The 22378-nt window shown below is 37.7% G+C and overlaps 1 protein-coding gene across 7 annotated transcripts in view; it reads left to right on the top strand.

Annotated features, from left to right (window-relative positions):
• The window catches only part of LOC132119482 (pleckstrin homology domain-containing family G member 5-like), a 48477-nt gene extending 29396 nt beyond the window's left edge, over positions 1 to 19081 (top strand). For 5 of the 7 annotated variants that reach the window (XM_059529501.1, XM_059529503.1, XM_059529506.1 and 2 more), the window contains 16 exons: positions 116 to 176; positions 405 to 496; positions 588 to 724; positions 2321 to 2481; positions 9256 to 9447; positions 10164 to 10325; positions 10973 to 11068; positions 11308 to 11508; positions 13040 to 13150; positions 13414 to 13563; positions 14120 to 14257; positions 14394 to 14513; positions 14664 to 14912; positions 15016 to 15146; positions 15479 to 16468; positions 18122 to 19081. In XM_059529501.1, the coding sequence (XP_059385484.1) occupies positions 116 to 176; positions 405 to 496; positions 588 to 724; positions 2321 to 2481; positions 9256 to 9447; positions 10164 to 10325; positions 10973 to 11068; positions 11308 to 11508; positions 13040 to 13150; positions 13414 to 13563; positions 14120 to 14257; positions 14394 to 14513; positions 14664 to 14912; positions 15016 to 15146; positions 15479 to 16468; positions 18122 to 18131 (3001 nt within the window). In that variant the 3' untranslated portion in view covers positions 18132 to 19081. Of the gene's footprint in view, positions 1 to 115; positions 177 to 404; positions 497 to 587; positions 725 to 2320; positions 2482 to 9255; positions 9448 to 10163; positions 10326 to 10972; positions 11069 to 11307; positions 11509 to 13039; positions 13151 to 13413; positions 13564 to 14119; positions 14258 to 14393; positions 14514 to 14663; positions 14913 to 15015; positions 15147 to 15478; positions 16473 to 18121 lie in introns of those variants that run through there. The other 2 variants (XM_059529502.1, XM_059529507.1) reach the window with 1 other exon arrangement.
• Positions 19082 to 22378: the final 3297 nt, after the last annotated feature.

Here is a 22378-nt window from a genome sequence, read left to right as displayed (position 1 = left end):
AGGTACAATATATACATTTAAATACCTGTTCTTGATTAAACTGGGTTATGGTTAGTGAAAAAGACACCTTGGCATTTCTTGTAGGTTCAGTCATTCCTTGTTTTGTGCTTCTCAGGGATCACAGGAGTGGAGGAATGAAACTGGTTAAAAAGAGGACCATACGCCGACACACAGATGTAAGAGAGGAATTAGAGTTCTGATTTTTATTAAGTCTGTGTACTGCTTTTCTGTCTCAGACAAATGATTTCGTTTTGCAGGCAAGACTTTGAGACTTGTTGTGCCTCTGAGTCAGTACTCTGACCCTTTCTTTGTCTGAAAATGTAATCATATTAGTTAGTATCTACTATAAATTATAGCTTGTTTTCCTAAGGCATAAACTGGTTTTCCATTCTTCACTCCTGCAGGACCCCAGCAAGGAGTGCTTTACTCTGAAGTTTGACCTAAATATTGACGTCAGCATGGAGATCGTCCCAGCTGTGAAGAAGAAAACCTTGAGGTGATTTTGTGTTTGAACCCCTAGGTGGTGCAATAAACAAATCAATGCATTTAGAATCATAGTTAGCTGACCTGTTAGCTTTGTGTTTCAGAGAAGTCCTGGGAGCTGTATTTGAACGAAAAGGCATTGAGCTGTCAAGGGTCAACCTGTTCCTAGATCAGTCCAATACCCCACTTTCACTGGGATTTGAAGCCTACCGCTTTGGTGGCCACTACCTCAGAGTACGAGGTAATGCCCTGCTGCCTTCTAAATGCTGTGAAATTAACGGACAGTACTCTGTCTTTATTGGCTAGTAATCAAATTCAAAACAGTTGTATCTCAGAACTCAAATTATTATTGTAACAGTGAGAGTGAAGGAAAAGTTATTGTACATTTGACATTATATCAGTATTTTTTTTAGTAAAAATTTGTGGTCCTCCAGCTACAATTTCTAATGACTAAGCCAAAAACTATATAGACACAATCTGAATGGATTTTGAAAGTCTGAATATGTGATTTGGTGAGCTGGAGATTCTCAATGTAGCATTTTATCAGAGAGAAGGAGAATGTGATACTGATGCATCATTTTCTCAGGAAAAAACAAAGGGCATGTTATGATTTAGAAGTTTCTGTAATGGAATGTTGAAAAAAAAATACTGTATGAATTTGACTTTTACACTTGAAATGGTCATAGAACTTTTTATAGAATTTACATTTATGTATTTGGCATAGCCTTTATCCACACTAACCTACAATGTATTAATGATGTACATGAAGTTCATACATTCCCTCAGATTCAATAAAAAGCTATTTGTTGAAATAGTACATACATCAGTTGGAAGCATAAAATGCTCAAGATCTTATGATTTGAGAATGACCCAAAGTAATTAAAGGGATACTCCACCCCAAAATGAAAATGTGGTCATTAATCACTTAGCCCCATGTCATTCTGAACCCCTAAACGCTTCATTCGTCTTCAGAACACAATTTAAGATATTTTAGATTAAAATCGGGACCCTTCTGACTGCCCATTGACTGCCAAGTAAATAAAAGTGTCAAGGTACATAAAAGGTATGAAAGTCATCGTCAGAATACTCCATCTGCCATCAGACGTCCAATCTGGGTTACATAAAGCGATGGGAAAACTTTTTGTGCAAAAAAAATATTGACCTTGTTCAGCTTTTCCTTTGTCTCTGAGTCTCTCCATATCTGTGTCTCTCGATATGCTGCATATGGTCTTCTGTGTCAACCGGGCCACAAGGATGCGCTGTTTCTACGTGTATTTAGCTTTGATTTGAAAGAAAACAGTGCATCCTTGTTGCCCGGCTGACACAGAAGAGCATACACAGCATACGGTGATATGGAGAGACACAGAGGAGACTGTTGACAAAGGAATTGTTGAATAAAGTCGTTATTTTAGTTTTCTTCGCTTGCAAACAGTATTCTCATCGCTTCATAACTTTACGGTTAAACCACTGATGGCAGATGGACTATTCTGACGATGTCTTTCATACTTTTCTGGACCTTGACAGTATAACTTACTTGGCAAAACCTCCCCGTTTTCAAAAGTCTCAAGCCTCCCGGTTTTCATCCAAAATATCTTAAATTGTGTTCTTAAGAGGAACAAAGCTTTTACGGGTTTGGAATGACATGGGGGGTAATGTCAGTTAATGACAAAATTTTCATTTTGGGATGGAGTATCCCTTTAAAATGTTCAATGTTAAATAATGATATGAATGAATTCTGGATCATTTATCAACAGGAGAATTTATCAGAAATTAGATAAATTCATGAGACATTTTCACAATGCATAAATTACTATTGTGTGTGTGTGTGTGTGCGCAGCTCGACCAGGAGAGGAGCTGAAGGTGGAGAGGTGTGTGAAAGACCCCCGTTCTCTCAGTCTGCCCACTATGAGGTCTTCTAGCACACGTAGTTCCTCTACTGACCGAGCAGAGCATGGCTCTCTGGGACGCCGAGAGGCGGCAGACCTGCTGGTCGGCCTGGTAGGTCACTCTCTCTATACAGGGGAGACCAGGGCTAGTTGACACAAGGACTTTGTCCTTTTTTTATTTCATGAATTGTTTAGTTTATTTTACTGTTTAGATTTTATTGAAAAGACTTGATAACAGGTTCCATGGTGACAGCTTACCCTATTAAGTGTGACAGCATGCCCTTCAAACGTGTTCAGAGAACACTATTTTATTTCTTGGGCATTAAAAGATGAAATGTTTGATTGTTTTTTGCTAGGATACACTACCATTCAAAAGTTTGAGCTTTTTTGAAAGAAGTCTCTTATTCTTCCCAAGGCTGCATTTACTTGACCAAAAGTACAGTTAAAATAATAATATTGTAACATTATTAAAATTAAAATGTTTTCTAATTTAATATGGTTTAAAATTTAATTTATTGATGTGATGGCAAAGCTGAATTTTCAGCATCATTATTAAAGTCTTCAGTGTCACATGGTCCTTCAGAAATCATTTTAATATGATGATTTTGTGCCCAACAAAACATGTATTAATATTATTATTATTAATGTTGAAAACAGTTGCGCTGCTTAATACCTTTTTACATGATTCTTTGAAGAATAGAAAGTTTATTTTAAATACGTTTTTTGTAGCATTGTAAAAGTCTTTGCTGTTACATTTGATTAATCTAAGACATCCTTGCTGAATAAAAAAATTATTAAATAAAATAATCCAACTTTCCCCAAACTTTTGATCAGTAGTGTGTGCATATATAGAAGATTAAAAAAAAAAAAACCTTATTTTTTGGAAATATTCCGTTGAGTAAAAAAAATTGACAACTAGACCCAATCTCCCCTTTTTCTTTGTCACTCTCTCGTTCATTTTATTATTTCTATCACATCCAGTTTTTACTGTTCTTGTAGTAGTGTATAGTATATGATTTTTCTCATCTGAAACCCTGCAATTTCATCCATCGTGCAAACGTTTTGTGAAACATAATTAAAATAAATGTTTTTTCCAAAGTCAATGTGCTTACTTTTAAGTGCTTACCGCAAACCCAGTGAACAACTGACTCATTGTTTTATGACAATCTTGTGTTGCCACCTGTTACTTATTCCCGGTATAACTCTCATTTAGTGACTGCAAGGTTTCTAAACCAGCCTGCCTTTATTTAGGATCATATCAGAGATACGTTCAGGGTTGAGTTTGTTTGAAAAAAGGGATGTGTCTCGGAAATCCTGATAGTGCTGCCAAATGACTGGACTTCCACATAAGCAGCATGTGCCAGCCTGAGTATTCAAGCTCAAAATCAAACAAATATACCTTCCCATTAAAGCAAACACTCGTCCTTTTGATAGAGCACAATTCAATCCTGTGAAACTTTGAATGTGTTCTTCGGCCTGTGTTGAAATCAGCCACCTCCGGTTCCCATGGAGCATTTGCATACGGTCTCAAACAGGAGCAAAGTTCAAAGCTCATGACATTTTATTTCCTTGTGCCTGTCCAAAAGTTCTGTCTGCTTCATCAGCAGTTCAGTGGAGCACAAGGTTAACCGATTTCACCCGGGATGTCCGCGATGGAAAGTCCTGTGGAATTAGTTGGAACGATTGGCTCCTTGTTGTAAACAAACACTTTTTTTTCAACAGGAAAGACAGAAATTCAGCAAAATGTATTTGCACTCATTCAATCCTCATACATATTGATCTTGTTTCATCATGGATTAATGTGATTTGTAATGACAGGTGCAGTTTGCTCTGAAGATATAATGCAGCAGTGATGTTTCTGTACTGTAAGGTTCCTTTTACTGTACTAAGGTCAGACCTGTGCTAACCAGTAAGATTTACATAGCTAGCCATAAAAGTGATTGTCAAGCCATAGAGAAATGATAAGATAGCGCCATACAGCCGGTTAATACCATCTGGAGAGGCAGTGTTGTGTGTCATATCAGTGAAAGACGGAACAAAGCAGAACAGATTGGCCAAGGAAGAGTGTCAGGAGTGTCGCTCCACCTTCCAACGTGCATTGGCATCGAGGTCAAAGGTCATATCAGAAGACTGGTGCATAAGCAGGGAGATACACATGTGGAACAACACAGGAAGACAGAGAAGAAACGGAAGAACAAGTTAAAAGTTTTGAAGGACTTTTGAGGAGAATTTGAGTACAGTCATCATCCATGATGTTTCTTTTTTGAGCCATGACTCAAAACTACAGGAAATTTGAAGAGAACTAAATCATTGACAAGGTATCTTTTATACCAGATCTACTGGAACTACTCCATTCAGACCTTTACATCTTACACCTTTTTGCATGGTAGAGAAACCCGTGCCAGCGTGGAAATGCTGAATTTTCGTCAGAGGACATGGAATGTACCCAGCCTGCCAACTTTACCTGAGGTTCCAGGTGGAATGCTCATCCACTGCAGCCCTCTGAATGAGCTTCCCCGGACTCATGCCCACAGGCCTCTTGCTACGGGTTTGGTGGCTGCCCGCGTGCAGCGCTTCGAAGCTGGAGATGCGCCACCTCTGCGCCCCATGCCTGAGACTACACCAACTTCTCCTTACAGTCCTACGTATCTTCCCGGAGATACTAAACAAGGGATCAAGGTATTTCTGCATTGTACAGGTTTCATATCAGTCTCAAATCCTCTAAGTTCAGGAAAATACTATGGTTTTTTTCTCCAAAAAAAGGTCAGGTAACCTACATTTTTTTCTTTTACTTCATGTGGCTGCATCTAAGTTAACTGCTTACAATGTATTATGTCATATTAGTGTTTAATACAAAGTAGTTTCATGAAAGTCTGTAGAAATAGCTAATTAAAATCTCATTAAAAGATACTGTATGTATCCTATTTTTACGCTGAGAAGGGTCAGTCATCTTTTTTATACACTGTAATATTATTCCAGTGATTCCAGTTAAATGAATATTATATAAGATTTATATGAAATGTACCATTTTTATGTCTTTTGTGGGAAACAGAATCCTACAATTTCTCTTCTGTTATCTTTATGCAGCATCACATGATTAGAAACGTGTTACTTAATGGGGAAATCTGTGTAAATGTGTAACAATGTACAGAAGCACCTGGAATGTTTAACTCTTTTGCTGACCTAAGTGTTTCGTTTCTGCATGTGTAAAATGAGCCTTGTCTTTAGCAACTTTTAACTTATTTATTGAAGGGGGTGTACTGTGTATGTTCTGCAAGCAATATCACATGAGTAAAGAGAGCTTTTACACAAAATAAGATTCTTAAAACACAAAATTCTATCCCAATAAGATTTAAGAAGATGACAGAGCTCAGCAGAGAGATCTTGCTTTCCTTACCTGTTCTCAATGTTGGTTTTGAACGGTTCAGAGAGACTCTCAGCAAAATGCAAATTAGGCCATTATGCAAATTGTGCAAGCACCTAATTAGTCACAATCACTCAAGTTACCTTTGGACTTGTCACAAAGTGAAGAATTGTGTGCTGTGCCTCAAAAAACAGGACCCCAAATGTGTTTATATTCACAGTGCATTTTTAACACTTATCCGGATCACTTGTTCAACCATCTTGAGATGTTTCTCTGTTTTAAATTTGAAGGGTGTGTGTGTTAAAATATTTTCTAACAGTTCACCCGTATGGCGGCCATACTAACCCTAAAATTACAATTCCGAGATCATTCACTTGCCAATCATGTTGTTCCAGATCTGTATGACTTTTCTTCTTCTTCTGTGGAACACAAAATAAGATATTTTGATCTTTACATTTTAAATTTCTGTCCATACACATCATTAAAAAAATGTATAATAAAGGTTCTTTATTGACATCAAGAGTTCTATGAAGAACCTTTAACATCCACATAAACTTTAAACTGCACAAAGATTCTTTACAGTGGATAAAAAATCTTTAGATTATAAAAATGTTCTTCACACTAAGGAAACAATTTGTTCTTTCAAGAAATGTTTGTAGTTAAAGAAGAAGAAAAAAAACTTTTGGAGTCTTTATTTGCAAGAGTGCACAGTTAAAGGCAATGTGGTCCAAACAACAATTTCAATTTATGGACCCAAAAAACACATGTATTTTGCAAAATATCTTCTTTCTTGTTCCAGAAAAGCCATACAGGTTTGCAACAAGAGAGAGAGCATTTTTGGATGAAGTCTCTTTTTAATGTGCAGGAACAACAAAACGTAAGCAATTTATAGTTTGATTTGAAGTATAAGCCCTGTGGAACTGTTTGAGCATCCTTACTTGCTGACTAGGACAATGACCAATTTGTCCTACCAAACTGATTCTGAAAATATCCATACTGTTTAAAAAAATAATACACACAAGCAGCCGTACGGTGCCCAGCATCACTATTCCCTTTCGCCCTCTGCATACATAGCAGATGTGCATTAAACACTGTTTTGCAGTCAGCTCGTGTCACTCGTTCAGTGCTGTTGATTTTAAAGCGAGCCGCTGCTAGGATCGGTTGTTTGAGGTAGTTTAGGTAGCAGAAGGAGCTCCTCCTCCCCTGCTCCTTTCCCCTCTCTTCCTGCTCACACAATAGGAGGGCAGGATTCTGCAGTTACTATGACATCCGGCCAGCCCTCCTCAGCAATGCAGCGGTCTACCGTTCAGTCCTCTCAGCCTCCTTCAGGTTCACTCGCACGCACATAGACACGCAAGCCAACGAGCCTGTAGAAGTGGATTTGAATGCACTAGTCCTTTGACATCAATGTAGCTTTTGTGAGGCTGCAGGAGGGAAGCAGGTTGTAGGAGATTCATTGTGGGAGCAGCATGGGCCAGGCTCTCTTTTGATGCCGTGCAATGCTCTGGACTGCCTTGGAAATGCCTCTGACATCTACGGTGAGCTTATTTTTGCTCTTCTTTCGTGTTTGACACTTTGGCTTTGTCTGCATGGTTTGTATAAAAAAATTTTTATCAAATATAAATGGTCAAAGAGCATCTGTCTGAGAATTGATAGGGAAAATGTTGCCTGCAGCGCTTGTATTGCTCTTTCTTATCGAACTCACACATTTCTTATTAAATATAACAAATATAATGGTGTCATCAAGCATATTGGCTCATTTTAAAAGTGATTTTGTTAGAGGATGAGCCAAAGTCTGCTTTTTTGGCATGATTAAGTGTATACAGAAGTCGCTGTGATAACTCTTGGAAATATAATATCATCACATGTTGTCTGGGCGCAGTGTTGACTTTGTGTTCCTTCGACCAAACAAATGAGTCAAACAGGTTCTCCCGATGGACATAGACCAAGACAATGTCAGCTTGTCATCTTGGAAGGGTGATTTGAATTAGTTGAATTTGAATTACTGCAGCCAGTATTGTCTGTCACATGTAGCAAGTAGGGGAACATTGATTGATCTATGCTTTTCAGAGATCGGATGAGTTAATTTCTCTGATTAAAACATACTGAGTTGATCTAGAAACATTTATCAATCTGGGTAAGCAACAAATGGGCTTTTGTCTTCATCATGAAGTCCATCTTGGGCACAGAACATTACGTCCGTTAGAAACATTGGCATTGTCCCAGAACACTGACGAATGAATTGGCCTGAAGATCTTGAAAACATTTATCTGACGAAAAATGCCAGGTTTGTTTTTAATTCATTGTAATTGCATTTTCCATTGAAACGAAAGGCATCATCAGAACACAATGTCCAAGTAATGAACCTCAAGGGACATTGAGTGGCTTTCCCTGCTACACTCATGCATTCTTCATTTCTTCCCATTGTCGTGAACAGGGAAAAGCTTTTCCCCTGCTTTCCGAGACATGCCTTGTCTCTTTTCCTGTTGTTGCCGAAGGGTTCCTCTCGTTGGCTCGGGTCACAGAGTTTGCTAATTCTTGTCAGTCAAGTCTCTAATGCTTTGATCTTTCTAAACAGAGAATGTTGACAAAACCCAAATAGCATTTTCACCTGTTGACAGCTGAATATGCTCCCTAAGGTCAACAGTTTATTTCTTCTTCTTTTTAACACACATGTGCTGTCCCATCCTCAGGTGAAAGATGTCCCTGAACGTACGGAGATGATCTGAGAACAGGCCTGTCTTTGTTTATGTATAAATGTCCTGAGTGTTTTATTTGTGCTTCCTTTACCTGTCAGAGCCGGACTACATCTGGAACTTAAAATTCCACAGTTTAGCCTGACAATTTGACAAAAGGTGTCTGCTTTGACTTTTTGTCAAAGTTTGTATGACAGAAGCATTTCCTCTGTGACTATTGCTACACTGTTGGTTTATTCATCTTGCCTGTGTTTTGTATAATGAAATGTAAATAATGATAAAAATATAATTATTTCCTAAATTAATTAATAATAATAATAATAATAATTATTATTATTATTATAAATAATAATAATGAATAATTTTAATGTTTTTCTTTGCTTTTTTTCTCTTTTTTTTTAATAAATATTTGTAGTCAATAAAGGCACATGTAAAATTTTGTAAATTCAATTTTGTTTTAGAGATAAAATAACTCAAGTATGTCAATAATCAAACATAAAGGTAGCCTACACATTTCAACAGTTCTTCTTTCCTCTGGGAATCGAACCCATTACCTCAGCGTTGCTAATGCCATGGTGTAAAATATTTGTAAATATTTATTATTAGTCAAATGTAATAAAAAAAAGTAGCCTATTTGTTTATTCATTTAAAAAAAACTATAGAACCCCCCAAGTTTTTTTCCTTTTCTTTTGTGTTCTTTTTTTTTCCTTTTAACTTTTATGAAGGGTCTAGGACCACCCCAGCCCCTGCCTCGATTCAAACTTTGTTCTCGGTTTACTTTTACTTTTTCTCATCACCTCTCTTTCTCACTCTCTGTCTGTGACAGGGTCAAGCGCGTCGGCGAAAGAACATGCCGGAGTTTCTGGGTGATGCCAGTGTCCCCAATCAAGACTCCATATCCCAGTTGAGCAGTTCTCTTCCAGGATCTGTAACGGGTACAGATCGATGGAGGAACCGTGCTGCCAGTCGTTTCAGCGGCCTCTTCAGTTCCAACTCAGGAAACGGCTCTCTTGGGAAGGTAAGCATCTGTGAGCATTCAAGGATTGTTTTACAGTACATGTGCAAAGCACTTTCTCATATGCAAAACAAGCACTTACATATTCCTGGCAAGCTTTTTGCATTTCACACTGAGTGAGTAGGGAACCACTAAGGAAGAGATATCAATTTGTCAAAGTATTGCTCCACTTAATGAACCAAAAACAGGAAAATGTACAAGTAGACTTTTCCTATAAGTCCACACTCCGTTTTCCCTCACGTGTTGGACCTTTGATGTTTTTTATTTATTGGCATGCCCTAGAGATTTAGGTTGGTTGATACCCTGGCTGGCTCAGGAGTGTAAAGTTGGGGTCAAATAGCAGGCTGTGCTCTTTTCCTCTCTATGTGACTCTTGTTAAAATCACATAATAGCTTAAAGTTGGAAAACAATGCCTGTTTAAAGGTGACCACCACTTATGAGATCATTAAATCCATGCTTCAAACAATACACCATAGTGTTTATATATAATAATAGTAAGCATATTCTCATAATTTGTTTGGAGTTTTTAATAGCTTGTGTTATGCTTGGTATGTACAATATATCAGTACCATTATCAGATGGTATTAAATATTTAATTCATTGCTCAACCTTATTTTTACATTCATCTAATGCCTAAGTTAATCTTTAAAAGCCCTGATAATAAGTTCATTCAGTTTTAATTTCCTCTCCACTTTAAATGTTTAAATTTTTCTTCTCAGGAGTGTGATCGCGTGGAACAGCTGCAGAGTAAACTATACTCATACACTATGTTCGGATTACCCAAGATGCCTCCACAGCTCTCGTTCCACAGAGACTCATGGGAAGAGGAGCCCAGCCTGGAGCTAGAAGAGAGCTGGAAGCAGCTTTTGGACAATCCTGAAGTAAACACACTATTTTTTATCATTTTATCATTTTATTAGGAAATTATATCCCATCATAAATTGTAGAATAACATCATCTTACTTCATGTAATTCTGGTAATTTTGTCAGTTAAGAATGGTTTTATGAGTTAAGCTTTTTCATTGATGTTTTGGTATATATCATGGAGATGGAAGTTTTATTGCCCTTGTCGAAGTAACTAGATGACTAGATGAATTATCAGGAAAGATCTTCATTATACTCTCTACTAAGTGTCTGACAGATCAATCTTTTCTGTCTGGAAAAACTTTAACTCTCAAAACTATTGTTAAATTAGCTATTATTTTGATAAATAATGTGTGAATACATTAACCATTAGCCTTGATTGTTGGTTTTAATAGGAAGAGTTTCCCCATGCAGAACCAGCTCAGCAGAGTGTTTTGTCATCACTATATAAAATATTGGTGTCAGCTTACTGTACAGCTTTGTTCAAACTATACAATATAATTAAGAAATCATTCTAATATGTTGATATGGTACACAAGAAATTTTTTTTCTTATTATTGTTTACATTTGGTCTTAATTCTTTAATGAATTAAGAGTCATCCTGGTACGTATGTTCATGCGAAATATAGTGTTTTTACTTGTTTTTGTTTGTTTTTTCGTATAGATTTTAACCAGACGTCAGTGCCATCAACAAGAGGCCATATGGGAACTGCTTCAGACAGAGTCAGACTACATCAAGAAATTGCACGTCATTACAGATGTAAGAGCCCACTGATGTTAACTTCAATGCATGTATCTTAGTACTTGTGGAAATCTGTCTGATAATGTCATTGAAATATCTCTCATTGTTTTCAACAAGACCATGAGACAAATTTATTATATTTATCTTGTCCAATGCTCATTGACTTCAGCATTTATGATACTTTTATATGACTTGTGACAGATTACATGTGAAACTTTATAGCATGGTATAATCAGAATCTTTTCCTCTTTTGCCAGCTGTTTCTATGTGGCCTGTTAAACCTGCAGGAGAGTGGTTTATTAAGTGAAGTCGAACCTGTGCGCCTCTTCAGTAACATTCAGGATATTGTGCAACTGCATACATCCCTGTGGGCTGAGGTCATGCTGCCGACATTAGAGAAAACCAGACAAAAAAGATCAGTGATCAACCCCACTGAACTACATGAGGGCTTCAGCACGGTGAGTGTGTGCACACACTATCCCACACAGGAGACACTGCTTGCTGCACACATCATTTTTCAAGACTTAAAGGGGTAGTTCACCCAAAAAATACAATTTGATTTTTATCTGCCTACCCCCAGGGCATCCAATTTTCTTCAGTAGAACACAAACAGAGATTTTTAACTCAAATCGTTGCAGTCTGTCAGTCATATAATGTAAGTGGATGGGAATCACAGCTTTGACAGTCATATATCAAACACAAACAAAATCAAATTAAACCCTGCAGCTCGTGGCGATACATTGATGTGTAAAGACACAAAACAATCGGTCTGTGCAAGAAACTGAACAGTATTAATATTGTTATTTACCTCTGATTTTCACCACAATGTCTGAACTGTCCTGAGCGCGACGCGTCATCTTCTTCTTGCTTTATGGCTGATTGCAAACTTATAAGTGCATTATCGCCATCCAATCTCTCAAATGGACCATTGACACTCATAATTGAGATTGTAGATAGAGTGTCGGTGGTCCATTTGAGAGATAGGTTTCCCAAGGCAGACGAACTTAGAGTGGTTACAATCATCCGGGTTTAAATCACGTTCAAATTTATTTGATTTTGATGCTGTATTTACACTGAAGATCGCAGGTGGTAAGGGGTATGACATTTCCCGACCAGGTGCCGAGTGCTGCCAATCACAACACAGACTGGCCCAGCTTACCAATCACAGCGCATTTCGTATTTCAGAAGACGGGCTTTCATTTGATACAGGAACTATTTGAGCTGTTTCATGCTAGACTGGAGAGAGAGGTGTTGTAATAATGTAAAATATGTGAAAAATATGTGGTTTTTCTAACAACCTAGTATGAGAGCCTGTTCTAGTACACCCCCAAAACAAAACCAAGACTTTGTAAAAGAGCGTAATAGGACCCCTTGAAGCCCCTTGAGATACAGAATTTATGAGTTTGTTGAATAAGTGAATAAGTGCCATCAGAATGAGAGTACAAATAACTGATAAAAACATCTCAATAATCCATAAGTAAAACTTCAGTCTATAAATTAATGTCTTGTGAAATTAAAAATAATTTAATAAAATATTTAAACCATTGTTTCAGGCTAAAATATAATAACAGTCCATAATAGTGCTTCTTCCAGTGAAAAAGTTGTCTTGTATTCAGAAAAGAAATATCTACAGATCAAGCACCTTTTACAAGAAAACAATCCCAATTAGTTCTTAACAAATATGTTGGTGGATTCTGATGAGGACAGTATGGGGATGAAGCATTTTTATTGATTGTGGACTGGTATTTTGGCCATAAGTAATGGTTTAAAGTTAAAACGCCTTTAACTTCAGAAGATATTAATTGCTGGATTGGACTCATGTACTGTATATTACTTGTAGATCATTATAATGTTTGAGCTCTCATTCTGACAGCACTCATTACTAGATTTACAGCAGTTTTCATTTTTGGGTGCACTATTCCTTTAAAGTTATCAAAATCGCCTCTAAAGATTTTTAAACTTCATTTTACTTAAATTTTTTGTGTGCAGTTTGGTTTCCGATTCAAGCCCTACATCCGTTACTGCATGGAAGAAGAGGCCTGTATGGAGTACATGCGCACTTTACTGAAAGACAATGAGCTCTTCAGAATATATGTAACTGTGAGTAATTATTACCATCCGTATCTGGTTGCTCTTCAGACAGACACATTAACCTTTGATGGATTCAGTCTGGCGGCAAATATAAAGGCAGCTCTGAAGGTTTATTATATACAAGAGATATGAGAGGTCTTTAGTATAATAACCTGTACAGTGACAGCACCCTCATTATGACTCAGTGTTTCTCTCATAGTTTGCTTATGCTGTGAGTGTATGTTTATGATTGTTCACCAAATGAGACTTTCAATAAACTTTCCATCCTGCAGTGGGCAGAAACTCATAAACAGTGCAACCGTCTGAAGCTGACAGACATGTTGGTGAAGCCTCATCAAAGGCTCACTAAATACCCACTGCTGCTCAAAAGTGTGTTGAAAAAGACAGATGACCTGGCAACTCGTGAGGCCCTTAACAAAATGGTAAGAAAGGAGGTGCACATGCACACATTATTCAGTAGTATTTTGTTTATTTTAATGTTGTTTACAATAGTGTGTTCATGCCCATGGGTTTTGGGATTCACAATAATTTGACATATTCAAATATCTAAGACCACATTTAAATTCTTGGTTTAAAAAAATAATAATTCTAAGAATTTGAACCATGTAAAGTTGAGCCGATGTTGACTAGTTGCTGCTGACATCATTAATGAACAAATAAGCCTGAACCTTGAGCTGAGAAGTCACCGAACCCCATTTGGGTTCCCCGGGCGCCGCAGCCTAAATGGCTGCCCACTGCTCTGGGTGTGTGTTCACGGTTTGTGTGTGTTCACTGCTGTGTGTGTGCACTTTGGATGGATTAAATGAAGAGCACGAATTTTGAGTATAGGTCACCATACTTGGCTAAATGTCACGTCACCTTTCATATTTTTTTCTTTTTCTTTTATGTCTATTTTCTAGAGGCTAATTTTATTGTCTTTTATTTTTACTATCTATTGACAGCCCCAAAACTACTGTTAATATTTGCTTTTGTGGTCAGGTGGCTACTGTTGAATGCTTCATTAACAGTGTGGACTCACAAATGAGACAAAGGGAGGAAAAACAGAAGCTGGCTGCCATCGCTGGACGCATAGAGGCGTATGAGGCTGTGGAGGGGGCCAGCGAGGAGGTGGAGAGGGTGAGATGCATAAACTATGAGTCACTATCATAGCTTCAGAATGCTGCCTGGTTTATATGAGATCTTGAAGAAACAAACAGCGTGACCTGCTCGGTGTCTCTATAATCATCCATTGTGCTGTGCATTGATCCTTCAGATCCTCAGGGAATATAATAATTTTGACCTGACTGCTCCAGTCATGGGCACCCCACCTGAAGAGACTCGGCAGCTGCTCCTAGAGGGAGCTCTTAAAATGAAGGAGGGTAAAGAGAGCAGGGTACGATTTCCTTCTTTTTTATTTGTTACTGGAAAAAGACTCAAAGCTTGCATTTATAAGTGCACTTTAGTATGAAATACATTTGTAACTAACAGCTAGTAGTTGTTTAAAAGCTTCTCACTGGTCTCCATTAACTCCTGTTTCCGACAGATGGATGTATACTGTTTCCTATTCACTGATGTTCTGTTGATTACTAAGTCCGTGAAGCGTGTGGAGAAGGTGAAGGTGATCCGGCAGCCTCTTGTCATCCATAACATGGTGTGCAGAGAGCTGAAAGACCCAGGAAGCTTCCTCCTTATCTACCTCAACGAGTTTCGCTGTGCTGTTGCCTCCTACTGCTTTCAGGCCAACAGTGGCACTCAGGGCCGCAGTTGGATTGAGGCCATTTACAATGCACAGGTAATTCGAATTAACCTACTGCATCCTTCTGATTAATAATGTTTGGTTACTGTAACCATTGGCCTTGATTGTTGGTTTTAATTTGAAGAGTCTTCCCATGCAGAACCAGCTCCAGAGACTTTGCTCTGAGACCCAGAGAGATGACACTGATGACAGAGATGAGGATGAGACAGAAAGCAGCATGTCCACCTCTAGCTCTCCATCAATACAGCACAGAGAGCCGCTAGGCAAGAGGTAATGTTTTCTTTATATCCTGTATATATAGTATATAGTGTATGTAGTTCGAACAGTAAAGCATGGCACTAGCAAAACTATGGTTTCATTTCCTAAGTAATGCAATGTAAGTAATTTTAGCTAAAAGCCTGTGCCAAATCTATCAATTAAAATGTAAATAAAAGATAAAATGTATCTTTCTTGCTTAAATGATGTATGTGTGTATATATATATATATATATGAAACTGATATGTATTAATGCATTAATAATGTATGTGATAAATATAATTAAATATAGAAATGGCACAATAGATTTATTAAAGATCAAAGTTAAATTTTTCTTTTCCAAAAGCCTCTCTCTTTCACCAAGTCACTCTGATGGCTCCACCGAAACCCTTTCTGTGGCGACTATGGAAGAAACTGATGAGGTTGGGTCCTTGTCGACAGTTCGGACTGCATCGCTGAGAAATTCCCTGCTGTCTTCATCAAGCCTGCGAGATTCCTTCTCTACTAGTAACAGTAAAACTCTGGAAGGTCTGAGTGATTTGGGTGCCAGAGACCTGGATCCAGAAAGTCGCTCTCTTTCTATAGACAGTGCATATGGAACTCTCTCACCTCAGTCCCTGATCACAGAGCTGGACTTAAAGGGGGTGGTTTGCCAGAGCGAGGGAGAAGAGACTGATGCTGGGGAGGAAGAAGAGGCATTTGAGGATGATGAAGATGGTGATGAGGAGGATTCATTGAGCTGGAATGGCTCTCAGATTACTGTTAATGAGTCCTATATTTTAGATGGCAGTGCAGGCAAAGAGGAGCTTGGCCAGAAGAATGATTTTTCGGCGATTTCTCAGGTTACAGGTTGTCGCTCACATACACTGCGGCGCCGTTCGCCCATCCAGCCACGTCCAGACCACCTGCAGCACTTTGCCCTCAGGTCACGCTCCGAAGATGACCTCCTTCAATGCCTCACAGGTCCTCTCCGTCCCTCTGGCAGGAACAACATCAGCAAGAGCTTGACACACCTCGCCAAACAGATGTCTCACAGCACAGTGCTATTCCAGACAGACGAGGAAGACTTCCGTGAAGACCCCAACACACTGTCGAACAAACTGACAAACACTCTTAGGAGAGCAGAGTCCAGGCATGTACAAAGGCCTCTCAGCTGCCCCAATGGCCAGGCAGACTTTGAGATTAAAGAGAATGAGACACCACCCTCTGGTGGTCTGGAGGAAAAGAGTGACTTGGTGCTAACCCAGCAGCAATTTCAGCAGCATAAGAAACTGACTGTGGCTCAGTTGCACAGGATACGTGCTACCATGGTGCTCAATTCAACACTGACAGCATCGTAAGTCTACAAACACACCTAATATTTCACATGTTTAGGTCATATTTCACTCCTAAATCGAAAAAATAAATAAATATTTACACTTTAAAATGCATACTCTAATTTCATAATTAGATTATATATACATATATATATATATATATATATATATATATATATATCGTTTTATTTTGCACAAAGATAAGGAAACCAATTTTAGGTATTTTTACACTGACAATTTTCAGTCTACTATAATTAAAAAAGTACACAGTACTGTAAAAGTTTGTGAGTCTTTTGCAAGGCTACATTTATTTAATCAGAAATACTATTAAAAAAATCATTAATATTGTAAAATATTTTTACAATTTAAAAGAAGCGTTTTAATATATTTTAAAATGTAATTTATTCATTTGAATAGCAAAGCTACATTTTCAGCATCATCATTACTCCAGTCCTCAGTATCACATGATCCTTCAGAATCATTTTAATATGTTGATTTGGTGCTCAAGAAACAGTTATTATTATAATTATTATTATTTTATTAATATTGAAAACATTGCTGCTTAATATTTTTGTGGAAACTGTGATATATTCAGGTGCCTTTGAAAAAAGTTCATAAGAACAGCATTTATTTGAAACCGAACTCTTTTGTAACACTGTAAGTGTCTTTACTGTAATTTTTTATCAATTTAATACATACTTAAACTAAATCCTACTGACTCCAATCCTTTGAATGGTAGTGTACATTTGTAAAGTAGAATTTGGTAATATTTGTTGTATTACATTTAATTTAGTGCTTGTGTATGGACATGATGAGTTTTATTACTGAGAATATTTTGTCATGAAAATAAAATAGGTTTTAATAAAATAGGTATTATTTTTAATGCAAAATGTAATTTCAGTCGTATATCCACAAACAAATTGCAATTCAAACATGTTGCTTAGTCCTTGTCTCTCTTCACACTAACTGCACGTGGTAATTTAGCCATTCTTATAAACTTGCTATAAAAAGATGTGAGCACTAGGCATTACTATGTACCCCTCAAACTCTTGTCATCTCACTAATAGCTTGCTGACAGATTGTTCCGGCATGTTGTTATAAAACTCTCCTTCATTGTCCAGACATGCTCGCACAGCGTGTCCTCCTCATTGTTAATGGTCTCTGCAGAGTGTGGCACACCATTAGCCATCAGAGTGTACTCAGCCCATTAGAAGACAATGTGCTCTTCTAATATAGCTTTTAATAGGTTGAGACACAGTGATCTCGGTCAGTGAGGCACAGGATAGCTAAGCCTCTATTGTCTAGTCATCATAGGAAGTTGGCATTTCAACAGCCAGTGCTTTTGTCCCCAGTGTCTTTTATCTAATAAACTCAGTCTCTACCCAGATTTATTAGAGAATTGGACCTTCAGAGACAATAACTAGATCTAGAATCCTGAGTACCGAGGTTTTCACTTTTTTCCATGTATTGTATATATTTTCCACCTTGTTGAAGGTCTCTCATTGTTCCCTGATGTTTGAGTGAATGATTTGTTGTTATGAAATGCTATTCGGTTGCTTTGAAATTATATTAAATATGATGTCACATTACAGATATATCATTAATTTACTATTTAAAAAGAAAATCTGTTTCTCTCTCTCTCTCTCTCTCTCTCTCTCTGTCTCTCTTTCTAGGGAAGTTTAGTATTGGTGTAAATGAAGCTGATGCCATTAGCTGGTCTATTGGTGGGACTTAAACCAAGTCTTTGGTCCAAGACTACATCTGCAAAGATATGTGCCCAAGAGGAAGTACAACTCAGTGACTCAAATATAAACAGGCAGAAACAGGGAGAACACTATGGAACTCAGTTAAAAGCCATGACTATAATTCAATGTTGAATATAAAGGTAAAGGGTTATATATAATGTACAAAGACATTTTGTATAATACCTGTCTGACAAAAAGAGACTTGAGTTAATCAGTTTTCATTCAGTGATGCACCAGTCAGGGCTTTTGCAGAGTAAAAGGGACAGAAAAGAAAATAATTGTTTCCAACTTCTAACTCTATTCCATACATGCCCTTTGATCTATTTTCACAAAAAGTATGACTATAAGCTCAGAAGCACTGTTAATTCCAGAATTTACCTGAATTGTCATTTTGCTTGAATTGTCAATTAATTTGACCTCTGAGTCCTAAGGGCTTTTTTCAATTGTAGATAATGTAGCTCCTGAAACACCTAAAATAAAAATGGGTTGTAGGAATTTACTGAATCTCACTTGTGATACGAAAAAAAAAGAACAACTGTGGACTATTTTTGCTTCAAACGCCACAATAATCAACTTGCATGCATTTGTTTTTTTTTAGTGTTCTGTAAATACGGTATTTATTGAACCTCCTCTGTTTTGTAGAACATTTTTATTGTTGATGCCTTTTGATTATGTTTCTTTTTGCTATTTGAATGGTTAGCACTGTCTCTGATTTGTCTATTGACATCAAAAAAGGGCTGAATCTTATGTCTTATCTCTGGATTTGATTGGTTTACATATGTAGCTTCAATATTTACAGGTTACAAATTTGCACAGTTCTTCTTAAGAAAGAAAGAAAAGAGAAAACACAACCTGCAAGCTTCCCATTAAAATGCTTCAGACTCCAAATCCACTGCCAAAATGTGTCCATTTTATTTATGAAACTGAATGAATGATATCATCCCTTGTTATTGAGAGGAAATTCCAAAAATTGGAGTGTCTCCAAATGTTTATATCATTCCAAGCAAATCTGAATGGTCCTTGTCTAATTTTAATCATGTTTTGGTTACACTATGTGCTTATTTTTCTTGGTGTGACATTTAATGCAACATGGGTTTAGAATGCAGTGCAGTACAGGAGTGAGCTCTCAAATGTGAAATTACAATATTCCAATAATCCACAAGGTGGAAGCAAAAATCTACTTTCTTTTTTAAACCTTCGACTTCATATGTTGTTTGTACAGCTGATAAAGAGATGTGCTCATGCAATTTATATTTCCATCATTTACATCATTTTTATGTAAACCAAAATATGAGCAGGCTGAAATGTAACATCAACTAAGGCAATTTAATATTCAGAAATAAATGGGCTATTTGCTCATCAATTATGACAATATCATGTACAAACCCGATTCCAAAAAACACTGTACAACACTGTTGGGACACTGTACAAATTGTGAGTAAAAAATGAATGGAATAATTACAAATCTCATAAACTTATATTTTATTCACAAAAGAATATAGATAACATATCAAATGCTGAAAGTGAGATATTTTGAAATGTCATGCCAATTATTGGCTCATTTTGGATTTCCTGAGAGCTACACATTCCAAAAAAGTTGGGACAGGTAGCAATAAGAGGCCGGAAAAGTTAAATGTACATATAAGGAACAGCTGGAGGACAATTTGCAACATGATTGGGTATAAAAAGAGCCTCTCAGAGTGGCAGTGTCTCTCAGAAGTCAAGAAGGGCAGAGGATCACCAATTCCCCCAATGCTGCGGCGAAAAATAGTGGAGCAATATCAGAAAGGAGTTTCCTCAGAGAAAAATTGCACAGAGTTTGAAGTTATCATCATCTACAGTGCATAATATAATCCAAAGATTCAGAGACTCTGGAACAATCTCTGTGCGTAAGGGTCAAGGCCGGAAAACCATACTGGATGCCCATGATCTTCGGGCCTTAGACAGCACTGCATCACATACAGGAATGCTACTGTAATGGAAATCACAACATGGGCTCAGGAATACTAACAGAAAACGTGGTCGGTGAACACTTTCCACAGTGCCATTCACCGTTGCCGGCTAAAACTCTATAGGTAAAAAAAAGAAGCCATATCTAAACATGATCCAGAAGCGCAGGCGTTTTCTCTGGGCCAAGGCTCATTTAAAATGGACTGTGTGGCAAAGTGGAAAACTGTTCTGTGGTCAGACGAATCAAAATTTGAAGTTCTTTTTCGAAAACTGGGACAACCATGTCATCCGGACTAAAGAGGACAAGGACAACCCAAGTTGTTATCAGTGCTCAGTTCAGAAGCCTGCATTTCTGATGGTATGGGGTTGCATGAGTGCATGTGGCATGGGCAGCTTACACATCTGGAAATGCACCATCAATGCTGAAAGGTATATTCAAGTTCTAGAACAACGTATGCTCCCATCCAGACGTCGTCTCTTTCAGGGAAGACCTTGCATTTTCCAACATGACAATGCCAGACCACATACTGCTTCAATTACAACATCATGGCTGGGTAAAAGAAGGATCCGGGTACTGAAACGGCCAGCCTGCAGTCCAGAACTTTCACCCATAGAAAACATTTGGCGCATCATAAAGAGGAAGATGCGACAAAGAAGACCTAAGACAGTTTAGCCACTAGAAGCCTGTATTAGACAAGAATGGGACAACATTCCTATTCCTAAACTTGGGCAACTTGTCTCCTCAGTCCCCAGACGTTTGCAGACTGTTATAAAAAGAAGAGGGGATGCCACACAGTGGTAAACATGGCCTTGTCCCAACTTTTTTGGAGATGTGTTGATGTCATGAAATTTAAAGTCAACTTATTTTTCCCTTAAAATGATACATTTTCTCAGTTTAAACATTTGACATGTCATCTATGTTGGATTCTGAATAAATATTGAATTTTGAAACTTCCACATCATTGCATTCTGTTTCTATTCGCAATCTGTACAGTGTCCCAACGTTTTTGGAATTTGTTTTGTATTTATAATATGGCTACTGAAATTATTAGAATCTGCTTCCACATCTTTATAGTCTAAAATTGCCTAACTGTAGAAATACATTTGTACCTCTCTCTTTTCTCGTTCTTAGGAGAATGAGGCTGTCTTGATGGTTTGTTCTCCTAGAGTTTTATTGCTCATAGAGGGAGCTGAGTCTTCACTGTGGCTCATAACCATGCTGTGAGAAACGCCTGTAAACACACCAACACCCTGATGAAACAATGCTAACTGGGGCCACCTTCACTAATTATAACCAGGTCTTACATTAGACAACTCTGGCCATGCAACTTGCATGATCATCTGTAAAATACAAAAAAATTACGTCGTGAAATGCAAAAAATAAAAATAATAAATAAATAAATAAATAACAACTGACCTGGATATACAACTATACAACTGAATATATAGGCCTAAACTGGGGTGCGTTTCCCAAAACCATAGTTGCTAACCTGTTAGGAACTTTGTTGGTTAGCAATGGGAAATTGCATTAACTTAATTAGCAACTATGGTTTTGGGAAACGCACCCCAGTTTAGGCCTATATATTTGTATTCCGCAAAGACTGTTCAAATATCCTACTCATGCTATTTCACCTGTCAGTGAACTTGAGTTGAACGGAGTGACAGTGATTTCTGCTGATAATGGGGGGAAATATATGTTGTGGAAAGAAAATTTAAAAGCTTCTTTGGCTGAACGCAGACGTTTAGTTCGGGAATCGTTTGATATTGGACGGCTTTCTGCTGTAGGCTAATAAATAGATCCTATATCATAAAACTTATTAGCGCATTTTGCTAATTTTCTTATAAGAACTGTTTTTAAGATTTTCATATTTGCTCGCAAAACGTGAGTCACCAGCAAGTATAGCCTACATTTTATTTCACATCACTAATGGCTTAAAGGATATGAAAAAAGACCGTAGCTCAGTGGTTTAACAGTTGTTCGTGTTTAAAGAGGGCAGACAAGTGGAGAGAGAGAGAGAGAGAGAGAGAGAGAGAGAGAGAGAGAGAGAGTAGTCAACTGAAGGCGGGTCAGTAGAGCAGACTGCTGCTGATGTCATAGTGACGTTAGGTTTAGGGGTGGGGTTGGGTAAGGGGGATCATTTAGATTGCATGATTTAGAAACACCCAGCAGTTTGAAAACCCCCACATGGTGATAAACGCCCACTTTTGCTCTGCACAGACCTAAGTCTCGCTGAT

Source organism: Carassius carassius, chromosome 38 (genome assembly GCF_963082965.1).
Source record: "Carassius carassius chromosome 38, fCarCar2.1, whole genome shotgun sequence".
Classification (NCBI taxonomy): Eukaryota; Metazoa; Chordata; class Actinopteri; order Cypriniformes; family Cyprinidae; genus Carassius; species Carassius carassius.
Note: the sequence above shows the minus strand (reverse complement) of the source record. Positions and strands in the feature narration are given on the sequence as shown.